Source organism: Leopardus geoffroyi, chromosome A3 (genome assembly GCF_018350155.1).
Source record: "Leopardus geoffroyi isolate Oge1 chromosome A3, O.geoffroyi_Oge1_pat1.0, whole genome shotgun sequence".
Lineage (NCBI taxonomy): Eukaryota > Metazoa > Chordata > Mammalia > Carnivora > Felidae > Leopardus > Leopardus geoffroyi.
In genome coordinates this window covers 15,692,059-15,714,580 of record NC_059336.1, presented here as the reverse complement: position 1 = coordinate 15,714,580, position 22,522 = coordinate 15,692,059, and the positions used below count along the sequence as shown (strand labels likewise).

The following is a 22,522-nucleotide window of genomic DNA, read 5'->3' as shown; positions in this document are numbered from 1 at the left end:
GTGGAGGCAAGCACACATATTGTTTTGATGCATAATCAAAGTGTAATGAGATTCTGAGCTATTTAACATAGCTTCAGTGTATTTTCTGTTTTCTGTGCATTTAACCCAGGTTTACCGATACTCAGTCAATACTTAGTCAGGATGACTGTACAACTGTGAAAGTCCTGTCAAATTCCTTCTAGTTGAAACCCACCTCTGCTTCACTTCTTATCCTGCTCATACTTTTTTGCCTGTGACTGAGGCCTGACACACATTTTCTGCTCTCATCTCGGAGTGCTGTCCTCTCCCTTCCTCCTCACTTGTTTCCCTTCCCTTACTCTGTGCATCACAGACCAGCTCACAGAGGAAAGGAATTTGCGAGTACAAACAGTACTAATTGAATTCTGTATGCACTTTTTAGCCTGCACTTTGCACAGGTTTATTTATTTGTTTTCTAATTAGTTAATTTTTTAAAGGTTTTATTTTATTTATTTATTTTTAAAAATATATTTATTTATTTTTGAGAGAGAGAGAGAGAGAGAGAGCGAGCGAGCGAGCACAAGCAGGGAAGGGGCCGAGAGGGAGGGAGACACAGAATCCGAGGCAGGCACCACGCTCTGAGCTGTCAGCACAGAGCCCGACGCGGCTCAAACTCACAGCCCGTGACATTGTGATCTGAGCTGGAGTTGGTCGCCCACTGACTGAGCCACCCAGGCACCCCTAAAGATTTTATTCTTAAAAATCTCTACATCCAGTGTGGCACTCGAACTCATGACGCTGAGATCAAGAGTCGGATGCTCCACTGACTGAGCCAGTCAGGCACCCCATGAACTTTGCATAGGTTTAAAGCATTAAGGCTTTATAATCTTTTCATCATCTTTTTCCCCCCCTTTCCTTTTTAAAGTTTAAAGGTCCTTCCTTTAAACCAGGGAGCAGCAAACTATGGTTCATGGGCCAAATCCGGCCTACCACCTGGTTTTGGCAATAAAGTTTTATTGGAACATGGTCATGTCCATTCGTTTACATATTGTCTGTGACTGCTTTGCACTATAGAGGTGGAGTGAGCAGTTGTGACAGAGGCCATCTGGCTCCCAAAGCCTGAAATGTTTGCTCTCTGGTTCTTTACAGACAGCAAAAGTTCTCTAACTCCTGCTCTAGACCCTCTGCTTCATGATTAATTCATTCAGTGAATTTTTTTTCCATGCTGGATCCCAGGTCCTTTGCTGGGTGCTGAGGACACAGCAGGAAATGAAGAAACAGTCCTTGCCCCAAAGGAAATCATGGTTTAGTGTGGGAGATGGACCATTAATTACAATTCAGTGTATGAAATAATTTCTAAAGTAGAGGTAACCCAGGGGCTTGTCGAAACAGAGTGGAGGAGTATTTTATTTAATCTGGGCTGTGAAAAGGGTGGGTGGAGGTGTTCCAGCAGACGGAGCAGCATACATAGAGGCCCTGAGGCGAGAGAGGGGTAGGTCAGTGCAGGGGAGCTGCGGTTGGTTGGCTGGTTCATCGGGACTGGAGCCAGCAGTTCTGGGGCCGTGGGTCCCAGGCAGCCCCCTCTGCTTTCAGTGTCTCAGGTCTGTGTATTTATAATCCAGCCTTTGTTTATGAAGGGAAAGGTTTTCTTTTTTCTGTTTTGGGGCCGAGGCTTATTATCTGTGTTTGGATTCTGGTCAGAAGTATACAGGTGGTGAAAAGTAGTAATATTGTTGATGGATGTGTTAATTGGTATAACTTTCCTGGAATGTAGTATGCATCAAGGGTTTAAAAAGTTCAAACCTTTAACTCAGCACATTCCACTTCTAGAAATCAGGTCCAAGAAAATAATCGAAGATGTAGACAAATTATATGCAAGAGTTTTCCCAAACATGTTACTTAGGATTGTAAAACAAAAAATCTGGATTAAATGTTTAGCAGCAGATTATTGGTCAAATAAATTATGATACATCTGTAAGAGGGACTACTATACCATATAAAAACATTAAAAATCCTGTGTTTGAGGAATACTTAGTGAGCTAAGGAAATACTTATGATATGTTGTTAAGTGAAAAAGAGAAGGAGGGGTGCCTGGATGTCTCAGTCAGTTAAGCGACCAACTCTTGATTTCAGTTCAGGTCATGATCTCATAGTTTTGTGAGCTCGAGCCCCATGTTGGGCTCTACACTGACAGCGTGGAGCCTGCTTGGGATTCTCTTTCTCCCTCTCTCTCTGCCCCTCCATGGCTCTCTCTCTCACAATAAATAAATAAACTTAAAAAAAATTTTTTTAAAAAGAAGGAAGCAAAATTATAACATGACTCCAGTTTTACAAAATAAAAAGATAACATACATTAATGTGTATATAGAAAAAAGACTGAAAAAACCAAAGGCTGGAGGTAAATAAATCAGATATTAAAAGTGGTTATTATTGGTAAGAGGATTATATCTGTTTTAAGTTTTATTTATTTAAATTTAAATTTTATTTATTTTCCAAATTATTAAAATTAAAATTAAAATTTTATTTATTTTCCAAATTATTTAAATTAAAATTTAAATTTTATTTATTTTCCAAATTATTTAAATTAAAATTTAAATTTTATTTATTTTCCAAATTATTTAAATTAAAATTTAAATTTTATTTATTTTCCAAATTATTTAAATTAAAATTTAAATTTTATTTATTTTCCAAATTATTTTCTAAAGTTACTATCGTAAAGAAATCCCACCAGAAATACTGATGGGATGGTGTGTCTGGTAAATTAGGGTTTTGTCTCTGGATTGTCTTAAGAATTCTTTTTTTTTTTTCCCCTCTTACTTCTGATGGCCTTAAAAGCGGTTGTTTACAATAGTTTATAAAAACATTGTCGGCCTGCTAGTCCCTTTTAATTCTGATTTCATTTAGTGTTCTTAGGTATGTTTTATCCCTTAAACTCCATATTGGAGTATCCTATCCTAGATACATTCTTAGATATGTGTTTGGTGTTACGTAAATTATCATGTGAATGCTATATACTACATTTAGTTTTTCTTCCTAAATTTTTAAGTAGCCAGTGTGATTTGTTAGGTTTGTTTTGTAGCTGCTGACCTCTAGGTCTTTCCATGGATTCTGAGTGCTTCTACTTGTTTTAAGGGCTTTAATTATACAGATGGTTATAATCACTGTGTAGTAAACTTGGCTGGCCCATTAACATGTGCTGTGCATGCACATGTTATGGAAAATCTGCCTCTTTTTTTATTTAAAGAATTAATTTTATTCCAAATGTAATTTTCCAAATGTATTTTAAGTGATAATTAATTCAGTGGGTTGTTTGTTCAGTTTCTGAGCTTGGATAGTTTAGTGTGTCTAATCAGAAACATGCATCTTATATTAGAGTCATGAAAAACTGTTTAAAAACCTTGGCGGTCATAGCCAAGTGACATTAAATAAACTCAGTTCATCAATCATCCACTTCAGGTCTTATAATTCAGTTTTGGGGCCACAAGTTTGACAGATTTGCCACTTACTTTGAAATCTTTACCACTTACGTTTCTAGGAGTTACTTAAACTTTTCATTATGGGAAATTAAAACATAATTGCACAGAATACTATCATGACCCCGGTGGACTTGTCATACGGTTTCAAAAATGATTGGCTCACTGCCCATCATATTTCAGCCCCTCAAAATGAACTGAATTAATTTAAAGCAGATCTAAGACATCATACCATTTCTTCAGAATTAGTTTTAAACATTTAAAGGAGACTATCTGACCAAGCTTGGCTCAGAAGCTGTCTGTGTTGTTTTGGAGAAGTCACATTCCTTGTATGGGCCTCTGTACCGTAATGGGTAAAACTCAAGAATTATAAGCTTATTACTTTCCTTGTCTCTTACAGCTCAAATAGTCCAAGCATTTATAAAACTTTTATAATTCAGGACTAATATAGAACTGAAGTTGCTAGAAGTTAAAATCTGTTTTCACAAATAGGCTTTCATTTACTGCCTTTTTGAACTTCTGTGAAAAGTTTAATCCTTAAAAATTAAAATTAAAATTATAATTGTACAAAAAATGACATATCTCCATAATGGTTTGCATTAGTTTCATAGAATCTAATTTTAGTTTCTAATTTTAAAGAAATTGTAACAAGAAAATTAGAAGACTTGCACACAGTTTGTGTAGGACATCCAGGTCAGAAACTTTTCTGAATTTTTTGATACACTTTTTGACAATTGACTGTATTTTACAGATTTTTTTAAAAAGTTTATTCCTTGTCTTAGAAAAGTTAGATATTTCATTTGCTTCTGTTCTCCATTACCATATTAAAAATTATTATACCAACAGTATTATGGCAATATTAACACAGTGTTTTAAAATGACGTATTTTGAGAGAGAGAGAGAGAGCAGCGTCCATAAGCACGGGAGGGGGTAGAGAGAGAGGGAGAGAGAGAATCCCAATCAGGTTCCACACTGTCAGCACAGAGCCTGCCTCGGGGCTTGATCCCAAGAACTGTGAGATCATGACCTGAGCCAAAACCAAGAGTCAGTCGCCTAACCAGCTAAGCCACCCAAGCGCGCCCCTTAATGCACTGTTAAAAAAGAAAGTAGTTCACCCTTTCACTCAACCAAAGAATGCCTGTTTTTGACTGTGTGCCAGTATGGTTCCTATACAGTAATAATTTGCCTACGTTTGTTTTTTTTTAATTTTTTTGAGAGAGAGAGAGACAGAGACAGAGACAGAGAGCGAGTGGGGGAGGGGCAGAGAGAGAGGGAGACACAGAATCCGAAGCAGGCTCCAGGCTGTGAGCTGTCAGCACAGAGCCCGATGCAGGGCTCAAACTCGTGAACTGTGAGATCATGACCTGAGCTGAAGTAGGATGCTTAGCCAACTGAGCCACCCAGGCGCCCTGATATTCTTTTGTTATGGTTATTTATTTTGAGAGAGAGAGAGAGAGCGTGCATGCCTGCCTGAGAGCAGGAGAGGGACATAGGGAGAGAGAGAATACCGAGCAGGCTCTATGTTGTCAGTGTTGAGCCCTTCTTGGAGCTTGAACTCCAGAACCCCAAAACTGTGAGAACATGACTTGACCTGAAATCAAGAATTGGACACTTAACTGACTAAGCCACCCAGGCACCCCTAATTTGCTTAGATACTGTTTTCTGATTATTTTCCACTTAGTAAGTGTATGCATGTTCCATGTTGCTGCATAGCCCTTTATTATAGCCATATGTAATCAACTGTTTGACCCAGACATTGAATTTATTTCTGTGACTACTTTTTTTGCTTCCTAAAAGTTTTAATTAGTTATCTTTAAATCTGTTTTTTTTTCTTTTGTGATATCCAATCTTGTCTTAGCAAATGTTCTTCCTTTATCTGTTTGAATATTATAAATGTCATTATTTTAAGGTTTTTTTTAGATCAGTCTATTATCTTGAACTCCTTGGGTCTGATTTGTTTTTTTTTGTTTTTTTTTTTTTAATGTTTGTTTATTTTTGAGAGAGAGAGAGCGCGTGTTCATGCAAACAGAGGAGGGGCAGAGAGAGAGCGAGGCACAGAATCAGAAGCAGGCTCCAGGCTCTGAGCTGTCAGCACAGAGCTGGACGCAGGGCTCGAACCCATGAACTGTGAGATCATGACCTGAGCTGAAGTAGGGACGCTTACCTGACTGAACCACCCAGGCACCCCCCCTTTTTTTTAATTAAAAAAAAATGTTTATTTATTTTTGACAGAGAGAGAGAGAGACAGAGCATGAGTGGGAGAGGGGCAGAGAGAGAGGGAGACACAGAGTCCGAAGCAGGCTCCAGGCTCTGAGCTGTCAGCACAGAGCCCGACGAGGGGCTCGAACTCACAGACCGCGAGATCATGACCTGAGCCGAAGTCGGACGTTCAACCGACTGAGCCACCCAGGTGCCTCACCCCCCCTTTTTTTTATAAGTTGATTTATTTATTTTGAGAGAGAGAGAGAGAGAGAGAGTTGTGTGTGTGTGTGTGTGTGTGTGTGGAGTAGCTGAGAGAGAGTGAGCGAGAGAATCCCAGGCAGGCTTACCACTGTCATCCTAGAGCCCGATGTGGGGCTCAAACTCAAGAGACGTGGGATCATGACCTGAGTCAAAATCAAGAGTCAGATGCTTAACCAACTGAGAGCCACCCAGGTGTCCCTTTGGGTCTGATCTCTGCTGTTTGTGTCTGCCATCTCTCCTGTTGTTAGATTTCTTTTTGTATTTTGTAATTTTTGTTGTGAGCTTTAGTGGGAAGTATCTTCTTTGGAGGTCTCTTATGTTTCTGGGGTTGCATAGGTATCCTTGTGGGTCCCTAAGGGGTATTTTCTTCCAGTGTAGTTTTTAGATACTAATCATTACTGTAGTGTGCTTGTGGGACAGCCAAGGGAATTACATTTCTAGAAGTTGACTCTTTCCACCCCTGATTACATTCCTAAGCCATGTCCTTGTGCTTGTGGGTAGAGTTTGTCCTGGCTTCATCTTTGTGCTGGGAATGGAGTTCTAGCTGCCTTTTTATAGATGTATCTTGGCTCCCGTCTTATCTCGGTTCCTGTTCCCACATCAGCCTAAAAACTAGTCCCTCTGGTTTGGTTTTCCCGGTGGGCCACTCACCTCAGTGCTGTGGGTTCCTCTGTTGCTTTTGGCATCTGCGAAGTTTCCTGTTCTAGTTTTGAGCACTACGGTGTTTTTGTTTTGTTAGGTCTTGAATTTTTGTGTTTGGAGCAGGAGGGGGGCCCTCTAGTGCTTCCGTTCATTCAGTCATCTTGACCTGTCTATAGTGATGGTATGTCTATACTTTCTCTGCCAGGGAAAACTTGGGAGAGGTTGTTCCTTGCTCCTGGTCACCTGGCTAGTAAGTGCTAGAGCTGGGAATCTCAAGTCCAGAGTCTGTGCTCCTTTTGTTCTCCTGAACTTTCATTTGTTTTGGAAGCATTCCCTTACATTAATGGGCATTAGACCCAATATAAGACTCATGAAAATTCATGATGAAGACTAGCGCTGGCTTCTGAGGAGATTCCAGAAATAATCTATTTTTTTTTTAGGACCGATTATTTATTATATAAGTTATTTCTTTATTATACTCAGGAGGTTAGACATTATAACTGTTAATAATAATCATTAATGATTAGGCATTTTCTGTGTCAAGGCATTGTGCTTAATCCTTTGTAAACATTTGACATACTAGTCATTGCTCCCATGCTGTGTGGTAAATACAGCCACCCCCCATTTTGTCGCAGCAGAAATGGAATTGCAAAGCGATTAAGTAGCTTGCTCGTGATCACATCGTGAGTAATAGAAGTGCCAAGGCTTGAAACTAGGTATGTTTGATTTCAAAGCTTATTATATTATATTCCTGTTCCGCAGAGCCTTTTTTATTAGTTGTTGAGGGACAGGACCAAGGCTCATGTTACAGATCATATGTTGGTAAGCCTCACCCTGCAGTAATATACCTCTCCTTGCTGGTTGTTCAAGTAACTAGCTACTCTATATGTTTCCCCAGAGTTCCAGAAGTGAAGGGCAGATGGTTGTCAAAGGGGGTCAGCCTCCGACGATAGGTTTAATGGTATCTCCGTCTGAGGGAGTATGTTTTGGCTGCGTAGGTCTCAGTCTAGAGTAAAGAATCTGGTTGCAGCTGGAGGGAGGGGGTCAGAGTGAGGGGAGACCTGGTTGCCTTAGAACCTTAGGAGCATCTGTAAGAACCGAGGAGGGAAACCATCGCCTGCACTACTTGGAAAACTATGTCTGGATAAAATATCAGTTTGGGGATTTTGGAAGGTTTCTTCTATTTGTCTACATAAGTGTGGGTTTTTTGTTGTTGTTTTGTTTTTTTGATAAGGGCTATGGAAGAACTTTATTTGCCCCACCCCCCATATCTGAAGTGACTGGAGAGGTTCTAGGTCAGTGTTAGGATTGTTGTGCTTTCTCAGGGCCAGCAGAGGGAGCTCTGTAACAGGTTATGAGTTAGAATGGCATTCCCATCAAATCCCCTTTCTATGGTACGCTTTATTCTCGATCAAGACCATTGTTTATTTATTTTAAAATCTATTTTAAGTAAGCGCAGCAACATTAGGACAGTGTCTTTATTTTACTTAGGTAGGAAATTGGACACCTCATACTTGGCAAAGTTCAAGTAATGGTAAAATCTGCCAAAATGTCTCAAAATAGTTTCGACTTCCTCTCTCTTCCCAGATTTCTCAGTAGACCTTCACGAGAACTGATGTTTTCTTTCTGCAGCATGGTGTGATGCAGAAATTTTGGACAAAATTTGTACGATGTAATTTTGCAGCTATCACCGGCTAAAATGGCCCTAACCAAGTAATTAAATAAATTTTTAAAATAAAACTCAAAATTCTTGTGCGAACTGACTTGGAGAAAGTTATATGTGTATCAAAGTAAATATTATTAATGGCAGTTTATAGCTTTTGTTGACTCTCTCTTTAGTTTTCATCTAATCTGTTTCCACGTTGACTACACAAAAGTCAATCATAGTTCTTTCTTTTGATCTATATATATATATATATATTTTAACTTTAGTTGAAAGAGAGAGAGCATAAGCAGGGGAGGGACAGAGAGAGAATCCCAGGCAGGCCCTGTGCTGTTACTGCAGAGCCTGAGATGGGGCTCAAACTCACGAACCATGAGATCATGAAATCAAGAATCGGACACTTAACTGAGCCACCCAGTCGCCACTGATCCTTATATATTTTTTCTTTCTTACCAAGCCCTCCAGTAGAGTCTAGAATAGTAGAGGCGGTAGTAGTGAGCATTCTTATTTGAAAGGCTTGAGTCAGTGGATTCAATCTTTCAATCCTTCAGTGGTCCAAGTTCAGACCCAGCCTTTCATTTAAAAAAAAAATTTTTTTTGAACGTTTTATTTATTTTTGAGACAGAGAGAGACAGAGCATGAACGGGGGAGGGGCAGAGAGAGAGGGAGACACAGAATCGGAAGCAGGCACCAGGCTCTGAGCCATCAGCCCAGAGCCCGACGCGGGGTTCGAACTCACGGACCGCAAGATCGTGACCTGAGCCGAAGTCGGACGTTTAACCGACTGAGCCACCCAGGCGCCCCAGACCCAGCCTTTTAAATGAGACTCTGAAAGGGAGTAAGTGGGTGATTTCTATTTAAAACTTGAACATGATTCATAAATTTCTAATTTTTATTCTAGAGTAATGACCACATTAATCTCTTGGAAGTAGAATTTTAAAGTGAATGGCATAAATTAGTTAGGACAACTCAGAAGCATGTTGTGGGCAAATTACTTGATAGTATTATGTGGGGCAAACACTGTGTATTTGTAGTTCCCCAGAAATTCCTAAGTCTCATGAAGGCCCCTGTTGTTGCCATAAGTTTCTTCATGTTAAAAAGTCCAGGCTCTTGTTGAAATGATTTTATTTCAACACTACCCATCAGATACAATTTTGGAGCTGCATAAGTTGGAAATTCTTGACTCACAGCCTAGTTTCTTTACACCTGCAGCGGTTTGGAGGGGATTGTTTTAACATTGCCTCCCTTGTATGTTCTCCATCTCATTCTCCCTGACTGATGATCGCATATGCAAGGGTAGTAAATAGGACGTAATGTACTGTGTGTGTTTTAACACTTCTTTTACTACAATAGCCTTACTGTGCAATTTCTTTAGAACTATTGTCAGAGAATATTAAGTGTTCATGTATTTTTTCTACTCACAGCATTGTCTGAGAGTTCTACACATGCATTGGTATAGTTATAGTACCAAAGCTAAAACTTACAACACTTCGTTAGAAATGTATCTGCTCAGTAAGGGTAAGAGAAAGAAAAAGGGATCATGGAAAGAATATTAATTTTTGGAATGAGAGTCTTTGCTTTGAAACTTGCTCAGAATCTCATAAACTTCGTTCAACTTTGGCAAGTTACGTCCTTTTTTGAGCCTCAGTTTCCTAGTCTAAAAAAATGGGGCATAAAAGTTCCTACTCTGTAGAGCTGGTAAGATGATATGGAATAACGTATGGAAAATACTTAGAATGTAAATGCTTCAAAATGGTGAGTTGTGTAAGTTTATGAGTCTTTTAATGAGTGACAGTGGCTTTTTAATTGGACCTGAAAGTTCCTTCATCCAGGGCTACTTTTTTGCATCCTAATTCCTTTTCTCTTGCTAGTTATGTTTTTTTTATGTTTTTATGTTCTCATTCTTGGCATTAATGGTGTTTTGTAAGTGCCATCTCTCTGAGCACTGGTGAACTAAAACCATGAAAATGGTTGAACTAAAGTAAGGTTACCTGTCAGTTTCAGTAATGTTTTAAAAATGTGCTGAGCGGGGAGAGAGAGTGAGAGAGGGAGGGAGAGAGAGAGGGAGTGAGTGTGCGTGTTTTACATTCCTTGGCAATAAGATAGAGGTATTTTGAGAATCTGTTAAATAGCTCAAAATACAAGATGGCAGATTTTAAAGAAGGCTAGACTTCGGATCCACCTGAACCTTCCTTTGTTGAGTTCAAACTGTTATCTTAATCCTGTGGAATTTTTACTGACTGGATTTTTTTCGATCCCTGAACGATAATTGCTGTGGTTCACTGTGTGTTTACCAGAATCTTTCTCCTGGGTGGGATTTAAGGTAGAAGAGCAGACATCTTGGTCCTTAGACTTTTCTCATGGTTGCACAAATATTCCAAGGTCAGGGGCGCCTGGGTGGCTCCGTCGGTTAAGCGTCCGACTTCAACTCTAGTCATGAGCTCAGTTTGTGGGTTCAAGCCCCACGTTGGGCTCTGTGTGGACAGCATGGAGCCTGCTTGGGATTCTCTCTCTCCCTCTCTCTGCCCCTTCCTGACTTGTGCTTTCTCTCTCAAAATAAGTAAACTTTAAAAAAATTATCTTAGAAAAATACTTCAAGGTCATCCTGTAAAGTGGAGACTAAATCCTAATTGTTTGTGCAGTTATTCTAATTCTGTCCAGATGTTGGGCTCAATTTTATCTTTGGAAACCATTAACATTCTTGATTCTTTTGGGATGAGCCAAAAGGCACAGACACATGGTGCCTGAAAATTCATTCGAAACACTCTGCCAGATCACATATTAGGATATGAAAGTACCAGATCTCAGTGTAGCTTGGGTGAAGGGCTCAAGGCCTATATTTTTGGGAAGATAAGGTGCTCCATTACAGTTAAATTGGTAAAAGGAGAGAGAGCCAAGAATAGCCGTGGGGGAAATGTATTTTCCAGGAGAGGGCAGTAGCATGAGAGTAATGAAGAACGAGGGAAAATGAGTCTTAAAAGATATACTTCGGCTCTTACGCTTAAGAGGCAGATAAATCAGTTTTGACTGGTTAGGGAATATATTTCTCTGGTGCCCTAAGCTGTTCTGACTTGCTTACTCTTATTCAGCAAAGAAATGGAGATGCATTTTAATCAATTTAAATGGATCTATATAGAAAAAGTAGATGATTCTCATAACTGTTTATGCTCTAAAAATATCAATTTGGAATCAGTATTTGTTAACAATAAATATTTAATGCCAACCAAGAAGTATTTATTAGGTAGTCACAATGTGTTATGCCTGTGTAGTGTATAAAAACCAAACGAGTCATTTTCTGCTGACCAGGAATTTATAGGTTAAGAGGGAAAGATGACATTTGTCATTGTCATTGTCTAATACTTCTGGAGTGCCTGCTGTACTATAACTGTTCCTTGTAGTTCCTTATATGTCTGGGGCCTTACCCTAGATGTTTTGGATAGTGGTATTTGATGTTGCCATAACTTACATATACAGGTAAATAACTAGGCAAAATGCTGGGTAAGTGGTGCAGACAAGTATTAAAGGTTTTGTGAGAAGGAAAGCAAGGACTTAGATGTGCAGAAAGACTGAGGGAGACTATTTTAGGCAGGTGCAAAGTCCGAAAGTAAACATATACATTGAATATTCGATTTGGCTGAAGTGGATTTTGACTGGATGCTGGAGGACCTTGAGTGCCGCACTGAGAAGTTTGAACTTGGTAATTACTGTTGGTAATAGGGTATTTTAAAGACATTTTGGTCAGAAAAGTGATAGGACAAGGTGGCTTTTTAGAAGAGTCACATGGATGATTTGGAGCTTGAAAAGGCTGGAAAAGGGAAGATCAGTTGGGAAATTTTTGCAATAACCAAGATATGGATCATTCTCACTTGTTAACCTTCTATATCTTTTTAGACGTGTACCTCTTTTGCTCCAGTTAGTAATTCTTTGAAATTTGGGTTCAGATTTCTTTGAATAGATATGTGGCAGCTCACCAGACTTAAATAACTAAGTACCACTGCCCAGAAGTCATGTCAATTTACATAAGAGGCAATTGCCAAAATTGGTGAACTGGAAGAGTTATTCCATTTGGACTCCAGGGAATCTTCTAATTTACGATTCCAGCAATTCTCAGTGATTTCAAAGAACATTCAAGGAAATATTTACGGCCCGACACAGAAACTTGGATAATAACTTGTGTAATGAAATGAGTTAATATGTGGAAGACACTTAGGTGCCTAGTAACAAAAACAAAAACCACACAAAGACCAAAATCTAATAAAGGTTAGATTAAAAACCAGAATAAACAACGCTCTGATAAGGCATTTTATTCCATGCCAGAAGAAAACATTTGAGAGATTACTTGAGTTTTTTCCTTGCAAGTATTCAAATATGAAACAGAAGAAAATGCAGGCTCTGTGTACTTCTCTAACTTAAACAGAATGTATTACTGTTAAGGTAGAAAAGAGTTATTACTGTAGAAATTAAGGGCAGAGTAGTGACCATTATGGTTTACTTAATGGCAGTCTTAAAAACAAACGTAAAAATGAAAGGGCATTAAGTTTAATGTCTAGTAGGTGGTCATTCCATAGGAAAAGACGGGCTTCAGTCTTTGGTCAATCTCTTTCCCAGTTTTGACTCCCCTGGCATTGTTTCATAGCTCAAAGGAATCTAGAAATAAAAGTAAACGGTAGGGGTGCCTGGGTAGCTCGGTCGGTTAAGTGTCTGACTTTGGCTCAGGTCATTGATCTCATGGTTCATGAGTTCGAGCCCCGTGTCGGGCTCTGTGCTGACATCTCAGAGCCTGAAGCCTTCTTCGGATTCTGTGTCTCCCTCTCTCTGCTCCTCCCCTGCTCACACTGTGTCTCTTTCTCTCTGAAAAATAAATAAAAACGTTAAAAAAAAAAAAAGTAAACCGTAGAGGAAAGAAGTCCTTCTTTTTTTTTTAATTGAATTATTGTTTTTAATCTCTAGTTTTTTTAATAATTTTTTTTTGAGGGAGGGTGTGCGCGCAAGTGTGTGAGCGGGAGAGGGGTGGAAGGAGAGGGAGAGAGAGAATCTTAAGCAGCATCCGTGCCCAGCGTAGAGCCTGATGCAGGGCTTGATCCCACGACTGTGAGATCATGACCTGAGCAGAGATCACGGCCTGAACCTAAATCAAGAGTTGGACGCTTCACCAGCTGAGCCACCTAGGCACCCCTAAAATTGAGTTATTGATATATAATTCACATACCATGTAATTTACTCATTTAAAGTATACAATTTAGTGGGGTTTAGTATATTTACAGAGTTTTGCAGCCATCACCACAATCTAACTTTTAAAAATGTATCTTTTTTAGTTGAGATATAATTCCCATATCATAAAATTCACCATTTGAAAGTTACAATTCTGTGGTTTTTTTTAGTTAACAAGGTTGTGCAACCATAGCCACTGTTGAATTCTAGACATTTTCTTCACTGCCCCCCTCAAAAGCCACAGTGCTGTTAGCAGTCACTTCTTATTACCCCCTGCCCCCATTCACGGGCAACCATCATCTGCTTTCTGTCTCTATGGATTTGCCATTCTGGACATTTTATATAAATGGAATCCTACAAAATGTGGCCTTTGTATTCCGTTTCTTCCTCTTAATGTTTTCAAGGTTCATCTGTGGTGTAGCATGTGTCAGTGCTTCATTCCTTTTTAATGGCTGAATGATTCCATTGTATGGATAATACCCTGTTTTGTTGACACTCAAATTTTAGAGAATTTTGATCACCCCTAGAAGAAACTCCATATCCATTAGCAGTCACTTGCCATCCTACCCACTCACCCCATGGGCCTGGGCAGCTAATCTACTTTATGTCTCTACAGATTTGCCTTTTCTGAACATTTCATACGGAGGCATAAAATATGTCGTGTTTGGTGACTGGCTCTTTGAACTTAGCATAATGCTTTTAGGGTTCATCCGTGTATCATGTATCAGTATTTCATTTCTTTTTATTGCTGAATAATATTCCACTGTATAGGTATTCCATATTTTATGTATCCATTCTTCAGTTGATGCACATTGGCTTGTTAGGTCTTTCTGCTTTTATATAGCATTTTTCAAAGAAAAATAAACATGGGATACAGTTGCTTATGAATTCACCCCTGGTCTGTGAGCTTAGACAGATCCTCCATTGAGCTTGCCAGATGCTGCTTACAAAGAAAAATGGGTCAGTCATAGTATAAGAATTCATGCATTTCCTGTGTCAGATCAAAGAATCAGGGCAAGAGACGGCCATTTAGAAAGTTTGACTTTTCTGCTCTGTCTATTCTCCCTACGGCTTCAGGTTTCTGGAATTATCATTCAGCGGAACGTCTTCATTTCCTGGGATACATCTGAAAAAATATCCCAGCTCACATCGAAACAAAAAGCCCACCAGCCAGCTGAAGCCCTGGGGACAGCATTGCCTTTAATCAGCTTGGACTGATTCTCTTACACTTTTCAGTACTGACAGGCTGTTGTCCAGCACACTTGATTATCCAGCTCAGGAGCGCTAAAAGAGAAGTTCAAAGATAAGGTTACTGGGAAAATCCCATTCCCTCAGTCTTTCTACACTCGCCTTAATGGCAGTTCTGACATATCAAGAATTTTCATTTCAATTTTAGAGAATTTGCAGTATGAGATGCAGCTCACCAGACTTAAACTGACAGTCAGACTTAAACTGACAATCCCATTCTTGTTGGTAACTAGCTACATAATCTTAAGCAGATTTCTCATCTATAAGGTGGAAATAATACATACCTCAGAAGATTCGAGGATTACGTGAAATGGTAGATCATCTACTACTTGGTGCCTAATAAATGCGGGTCCTCCTCCCTCCTGCTTCATTTCATGGTGTTCATGAAGTTTGGATAGGACTGTCATGCAAAAGTACCTAGTAAAATGCCTGAAACTTAGAAGATACTCAGTAAATCTTAATTGAATTTGAGAGGTACCTGGGTGGCTCAGTCGGTTAAGCATCCGACTTCAGCTCAGGTCATGATCTTGATCTTGCGGGAGGGCATTACCAACGGGCGATGACACTGGGAGGGAATTCTCATGGCCGTTTTTTGCAAATGTTCTATCCGAGATACTAATTATTACAGTAATACAGATCTGTTTACTGAGAATTATCAGTCTACAAAATCAGAGTGAAAACAGGTACTATAATCACAGTGTTAGTAAGAAAATGTTGGTTACAACAGGAGTGCTGACTGATCCATGTGAACTTAATACGGAAGCAGTCTAACACAGAGAAAGAATATTGTGATGCAGTCAGTTAATTTCTGGAACCACTAAATAACAGGAATCACAAATACACCTAACTGTTTTTCTTTTTTGAATGCATGCTGTTTCTTGCCAGTTGAGTTGGCTTCTACTAGTAGATTCATTCATGTCTTCAGCTTTACTTATATAAAACATTTTTATAACCAACATCTCTAGATGATATCTTTATTACAGTTTGGGCCAAGAAAAATTTGGTCACCTCTTCCATCTGTTTTAAAAAAGACAACTTCTCCCCTGCCACCTCCAAAAAAACCCCCACTAACAACAACAACAAAAAACTCAAAGAGTCAGAGACAGTCTTGTCACAAGTATTTGTTGAGTCCTAACTACTTTTTGCTTTGGTCTGGTCTTTGGTTTATGCCCATACACATCTAAGCTGTGGCATATTTTAGATTAGAGGTTATCAAGTGTGATAATCCCTCTGGAGATAAGAACTTCTTTTGAATGGTTATTGGTAACTGAGCATAAATACGTTTTCATAAGTTATTGCCAACTCATAGAATTAGGAAATTTTCGGAGCTGTAAAGGGGAGTGGGAAATAATGGTCCAGGGGCCTCTTTTAGTAGATTGGAACCTATGGTTTTCCCAGGATTTTATAGTTGGGCCAAAATCTGGATCTTTTTAAAAAAAATATTTATTTATTTTTGAGAGACAGAGCATGAGCAGAGGAGGGGTGGAGAGGGAGGGAGACACAGAATCGGAAGCAGGTGCCAGGCTCTGAGCTGTCAGCACAGAGCCTGACGCGGGGCTTGAACTCATGAACCGTGAGATCATGACCTGAGCTGAAGTCAGAGGCTTAACTGACTAAGCCATTCAGTTGCCCCTAAATTCTTTAAACAAATTTATGGTACTTGTTGCCAGTATTTTCTTCCAGTTTGTCATTTGTCTTGGCTTATATATGTGCTTACTAATTTTTAAAAATGTATGATGTTTTCTTTACATAAAAGGTTTTTATTTCTCCATTTTTCATTGCATCTGGGTTTTTGTCATAGGTAGAAAGCCTTTTTCCACACCCAGGTTTTTTTTTATTTTTACATTTATTTTTATTATTTATTCATTTTTGAGAGACAGCATGAGTGGAGGAGGGGCAGAGAGAGAGGGAGACACAGAATCTGAAGCAGGCTCCAGGCTCTGAGTTGTCAGCGCAGAGCCTGACCAGGGGCTCGAACTAATGAACCGTGAGATCATGACCCTGAGCCGAAATCAGACACCTAACCATTAGGCTGAGCCACCCAGGCACCCCTTCCACACCCAGGTTTTAAATGCATTCACACAAGTTTTCTTACAGTGCTTATAGTTTCCATTGTTACAGTCGGAGCTTTTACCCATTTGGAGTTTTCCTGGTTTAACATGTGAAGTGTGGATCCAATTCAGTGTTTTTCCAAATAACTAATTGTTTGGAAGCCATTTGGGCTCTCTATTTTGTTTCAGGACTTCCTGTCCTGGTCAGTTGGTTGGACTGTCTAGCCAGGAGATTCCATATGAAAGGACACCATACACCGTTTGTGCCAGGAGATTCTGTATGAAAGGACACCGTGTGCTATATGTGACAGCTGTCGCTAGCACGGCCATGGTTACATGGCTCCAGGAGGCTCTCTAAGTACTCATTGTCTGTGTATGGGATTTGTGGAGGCTTGCTGCACGGTTGTTCCTGGTCCCAGAGCGGGGGACCGATCAAAAGTACTTGTCGACAAATCCAAAACACTTCCACTTCTACAGGTTTTATTTTGTTGTAGTCCCTTCAGAAGTAGGTTATGAAATGATACCTTACATTTAACTCAACAATTAAATAAAATAAGCGTGCAAAGCCCTTAATGTGGTACCTAGAACAAACAAAACAACACACACACTCACCAGATAATCACTGATCTTAGTAAATACTGTGTGTAATCCCTCATTAGTGAGGAGGCACCAGTGAAGTAGGCTTTGGGCAGCATCTGGAAGTGGGCAGATCTAGGATTGGCTGCTCTTGAACTTGGCAATGGTAAAGTGAGATGACAAACGTCTGAGAGGCAGTCACGGTGCCTGCTTGACACTGGACCAGGGGGTGTCCGGAGATAAGGTTGCATGGGACAAACACTTGTTGGTGTTTCTCTTCTAGACCCCTCCCCATCCACTTCTTAAATTTTTTTTCAGCTTACTTATTTATTTATATAGAGAGAGCACAAGTGGGATAGGGGCAGAGAGAGAGGGAGAGAGAACTCCAAGCAGGGTCTATGCTGTCTGTGCAGAGCCCCACATGGGGCTCGAACTCCTGAATCTCGAGATCATGACTTGAGCCAAGATCAAGAGTTGGAGGCTTAACTGACTGAACCACCCAGACGCCCCTCCCCATTCATTTCTCAAGGCTTTGAGCCTTCTGGTCTTTTTTCCTGGTTACTGGGGAAAAGGGCAGTATAAACCCACATATTCATGGAAAGCACTGGGAAAAAACTTCTGTACTTCCTGGTATTAGGATACTAATTAGAAGTACAGATTACTTTGACGTTGAAGTAGATACATTCAGCTAGCTAGGTTGTTAAGTCGTGCCAGGTACAATTTTTCTTTTTGCCCTTGTTACTAACTAGTGACTGACTGCTGTTTTCATACCTGCTGCCTCTGCTGTGTAACTGCCCTGCCACCTAAGTGCTGATTCTTCTTCAGGGATGTTTGGGGCCCAGCCGAAGCCCCCCTCTACCAGTCTTCCCTGACCATGCCAGATTGCAAGATCTTTCCTTCTGTGAGATCTTGAGATCTACTTATGAGAGACAAACCCTGTTAACATTTTGGTATATTTTCTTCCAGTCTTTTTTTTTTCCCCCTACATATATGATTTTACAGAGTTGAGATCATTCTGTACATATAATATCGTATCCTGTTTTTAACTTTTAGCCTTATTGTAAACCGTTTATAGATAAGATTTTAAAAGTTACGTAATATTTCCTGGAGTGGATGGATTATGATTTATTTCTATTTGCTTTTTCATGCATATTTTTCTTATTAGTCCAGTCTGATCATGAGTTTATCAAAAGGGAGTCACCCTATTGTATCATTCCCCTTCTCTACTCCGTTGGCTCTAGAAAATGTTGTCTACGTAGATGACAAGTAAATATTTTTGCTTGCTTCTGTTTTCAGTCTAAATGTTACAGGAACATGTTGCCATCGGAGACCCCCAAAATACTACTTGCATCTTACTCGGGGTCTTTACATCACCCAAGTCTCTCCATCCAGAAAAAGGGGCCCTGGGGAAATATTTGCATGTATTTGAGGGGGGCCACAGTCCTCTGAAATTCCATGAGACACATTTGGAGTGAGCATTTGTGCATTTCCTGTGGTTTTTACTAGATTCTCCTCAGGGTCCTTCTCTAAAAAAGCCACTGACACACAGGCTGAATGAAGGCCGTCTGGAGATGGATGTATCCATTAAACTTATCTGAGGTCGAAGATATCATTTTTCTCCTTTTGTTGTTCTTGGTTTTCAGGAAGGGATGAGACCATGCAGCCTGCAAAACCATCGTTCCTTGAATACTTTGAACAAAAAGAAAAGGAAAATCAGATCAATAGCTTCGGCAAAAGTGTACCTGGCCCCCTGAGGAACTCCTCAGATTGGAAAGTGCCGCAGGATGGAGACTATGAGTTTGTAAGTAGTGCTGGAAACCAGTGGTTCTGTCTGCTGGGCAGAGTTATTTGCCACAACACACATCCAGTTCTGTCACTTCACCAAAAGCGCTAGGGCATTTTCTTGTGCAGTGTAAGCCTCTGGCCATTGGGCTGAGGGCCTCATGGGTTCGAGACGACATCTTCACTGACATTTGAGTAGGTCTGGGTCTAATGGCATCTTCTTTGCTCTAAAAATCCTTTCTTCACTTGCCATTTGTCTTTTTGTCGAGCTTGGAATTCTTAATGGTAAAAGAAATCCTCATCGAGTAAGGACCCACATTTCTAGTTGATTTGGGATTGTGACTTTATAGTTAAGAATTACACTGGAGGGCAGTTCATGCTGGCGTGTGGTGTCTTTTCTGTTTTGCTAATCATTACCCTAATTTTAGACTCTCTGAGAGGATTATTCTGAATGTTGCCTGAGGATGAATATTAAACTGTTCCAAAGTTTCTTATGAAAAACTGGGTGTGTTTTTCCTTTCTCTGCAGTGGAACATTTCTCCTTCAACCACAGACACGTGTTAATGTTCCCAGAGATTCAGTGAGCAGAGGCAATAAAAAAATTGGGGGAAAAAGTAAGCTAAGGAGTCTGCATTCCTTTTTTTGAACATTTTTAGAAAAGAATTTTCTCTTTAGGGATTTTTAACTTTTACACTCTTAAATTCTGTCGTCATTCTGATGTTGCTTATGAAAGAATTTGGATTGGACATTGTGGTTGGATTCTGGGAGGCCTTTCTGGCCCTGTCTTTCTACTCTCCTACTCACTGGCCTTGAGGTAATGACCTCCTTATCCCATATGTAATTTCTACCACTGTACAGTAGCAGGAATGTCACAGTGTGTGCTAACGGTGACAGAGGTCATTTGAGCATCAGAATAACCCACCTGAGGCTGTTTTACTATTGAGTCCCTGAAGCCCTGTTAGAGCCCGCTTCATGTGCCTTGTCATCTGTTCATTCATTTACTTCTTCAGCATCACGTGTTCCTGTCAGCTATTCACTCATTTATTAGTAGACTCGTGAGATTTGAATTATTGTGGCGATTCGGTGTTGCCCACGTGGTTGCCTTCAGCGTATTTGTAAGGACTGATTTTCTCAGTTGAGTGAGTCTCTAGGCAAAGATGAAATAACTTCTGGATACCGGATACCATCACTGTGACAGAAAGCTTCAGAATCCTCAAATCTGTATTCCTAGGTGTAGTGTCCTTTTCTTTGATAAAAGTTAGTGATCCCGAAATTCCGGGCATTTTAATCACTGTTTTTGGATCGGTAGCTCCAGTGTTGGAAGAATTCTCTTCTCTCTGCCATAGTTTTCCCATGCTAGGATTACTGGCCGAGAAGTTGTTTTGGTGGGCAAGCTGCTTATGCAGAGAGGCTTTCTTTCATAGGTGTTTAGAGAGCGTGCTTTCCATTCTGGGAATAGGCAGCTGCTGGAGGGAGTGGCCACGAGCGCCCGAGTAGGTGAGCACGTTGTGCAACCTGGACTGTAACCTGGACTATGCCTGGCCCGGGTGGGAGGAGGTCCTGAGACTCCCTCTACACAGAGCTTGTAAACTGGCAGCCTCCGGCCCACAGACCTTTTTGTGTGCCTGTATTGTGTTTACAAACCTTTGAGTAGTTGCTCAGGTTTGAAAATTGAGAGCCTTTAGATAAAATGGTGGATCGCTGGCTTATTTTGAAAACTTGGAAGACCTGACCATAACTGTCTGCAGCTGCACAGCAGCTGCCCTTTTTAGGTCTGGTTCTCAATGTCTGGCCTCCTTTATTCATGTGTATTGACTGACCTGTCTGGCATTTAGGGGCATTTGACTGGGATTCTTGCTGTAAATCCTTAGGATGAGTATATGTCCACATTGTACCTGAACCAACCTATCCTACCATGTAAAATTTTATTCTACTTTTACTGTCCAAATTTCAACAGAACTTTTAATTTCTCTTTTAAGAGAATCTCAGACCAAGCAATGAAAGAAAGTTTAGGTGGGGTGTACATGAGCTGCTGTTTCAAAAAGTACCAGAGAGCAGATGAAAATGATTTTTAATGCCTTCAAGTTCTTGCTAGGTAGCTCTTGCCTTAACCCCAAACCGAGCATTTGAAATAATGGCCTCAGACAGTTTCTTGAAGAGTCTTCCCCAGGCCAGCAGCGTTGGTATCTCTTGGAAACTTGTTAGAAATGCGGTTTCTCAGGCCCCACCCTGGACTTTGTGAATCGGAATCTCTGGGGGCAGTGCCGAGTGATCTGTGCTCTAACCAACCTTACACTCGATTCTAATTTGCTAAATTCTGCTCTAAAGGTTTTTAGAGTGCGGTATAGCTTTTTTTCTTTCCTATTGGCAGTATAGAAATTCAGAAATAAGGATGTATTCGTGATTTATTAGCATTGCGTGATTTTTTTAAATTTCTTTTTTACTCTCCTTTTGCGTCTCCTGTACTCCTATTGGAGTTTCCAAAGAAGTGCATAAAAGAAGGAAAATATCCATTTAAAAAAATTTTTTTTTAATGTTTATTTACTTTTGAGACAGAGAGCATGAGCGGGAGAGTGGGAGAGAGAGAGAGGGAGACACAGGATCCGAAGAAGGCTCCAGGCTGAGCTGTCAGCACAGAGCCTGACACGGGGCTCAAACTCACAGACCACAAGATCATGACCTGAGCCAAAGTCGGATGCTCAACCGACTGAGCCACCCAGGCGCCCCGGAAAGTATCTGTTTGTAAGTGACATTTGGCAAAGAACAAGCCAATTTGTGGCGTGAAGAAAGTATTCTGAATAATTTCACTGAGTTTGTAGAAGGTTTTGTGTCAGACTAGCTAACATGTCTCCTTCAACAATCTCTTAGAGACGCTGATTTCCCAGGCATTTAACACCATTTAGCTATGAAATTTAATACATTTAACAGGTTTAATTATGAAAAAGATACTCTCTTTCTTCCTGTGAAGGCAGTTGCTATTTTGAAATGAATTTTTTGCCCAAAATGGCAAATAGGAAGTAATTTTGTCAGGAGTGGTAGAATTGGATACTGACAAAAACCGTCATATTTTCATCTGAAATTGAATACTTTTGCATTTCTAAAATGAATTACCTTATTTGCCACGTTGGAAAAGCAACAAAGGTTTCCTTTAATGTGTAGTATATATTGTGATTAAAGTATAAATAAATGAAAGTATAATAAAAGTATAATAAAAGATGCTTGAAAATGCAATATTCTCTAAAATCAGCATTTCAGAGTCCGTAAACACATTGCAAGCAATGAAAGTTGCTTCAAGGAGAATTCAGACCCTCCCATTTTGCCGTTTGCAAAACTACAAAAAGCTGTAAGCTTAAATCCAGTTTGACTCACGAATCTTCCAGAAACACACTGTAATCTTTTAGTCTAAGGTGGCTCGAATGCCAGGAGGGGTGAACAAGACAGATGAGGCTGGAGCT

General features: G+C 40.0%; 1 protein-coding gene across 2 annotated transcripts in view; it reads left to right on the top strand.

Moving 5' to 3' along the window:
- STK4 (serine/threonine kinase 4) overlaps positions 1–22,522 on the top strand; it is a 90,749-nt gene that overhangs the window by 31,541 nt on the left and 36,686 nt on the right. For both annotated transcript variants that reach the window (XM_045444473.1, XM_045444474.1), the window contains one exon: positions 18,929–19,086. In XM_045444473.1, coding sequence (XP_045300429.1) covers positions 18,929–19,086 — 158 coding nt within the window. The remainder of the gene's footprint in view (positions 1–18,928; positions 19,087–22,522) is intronic.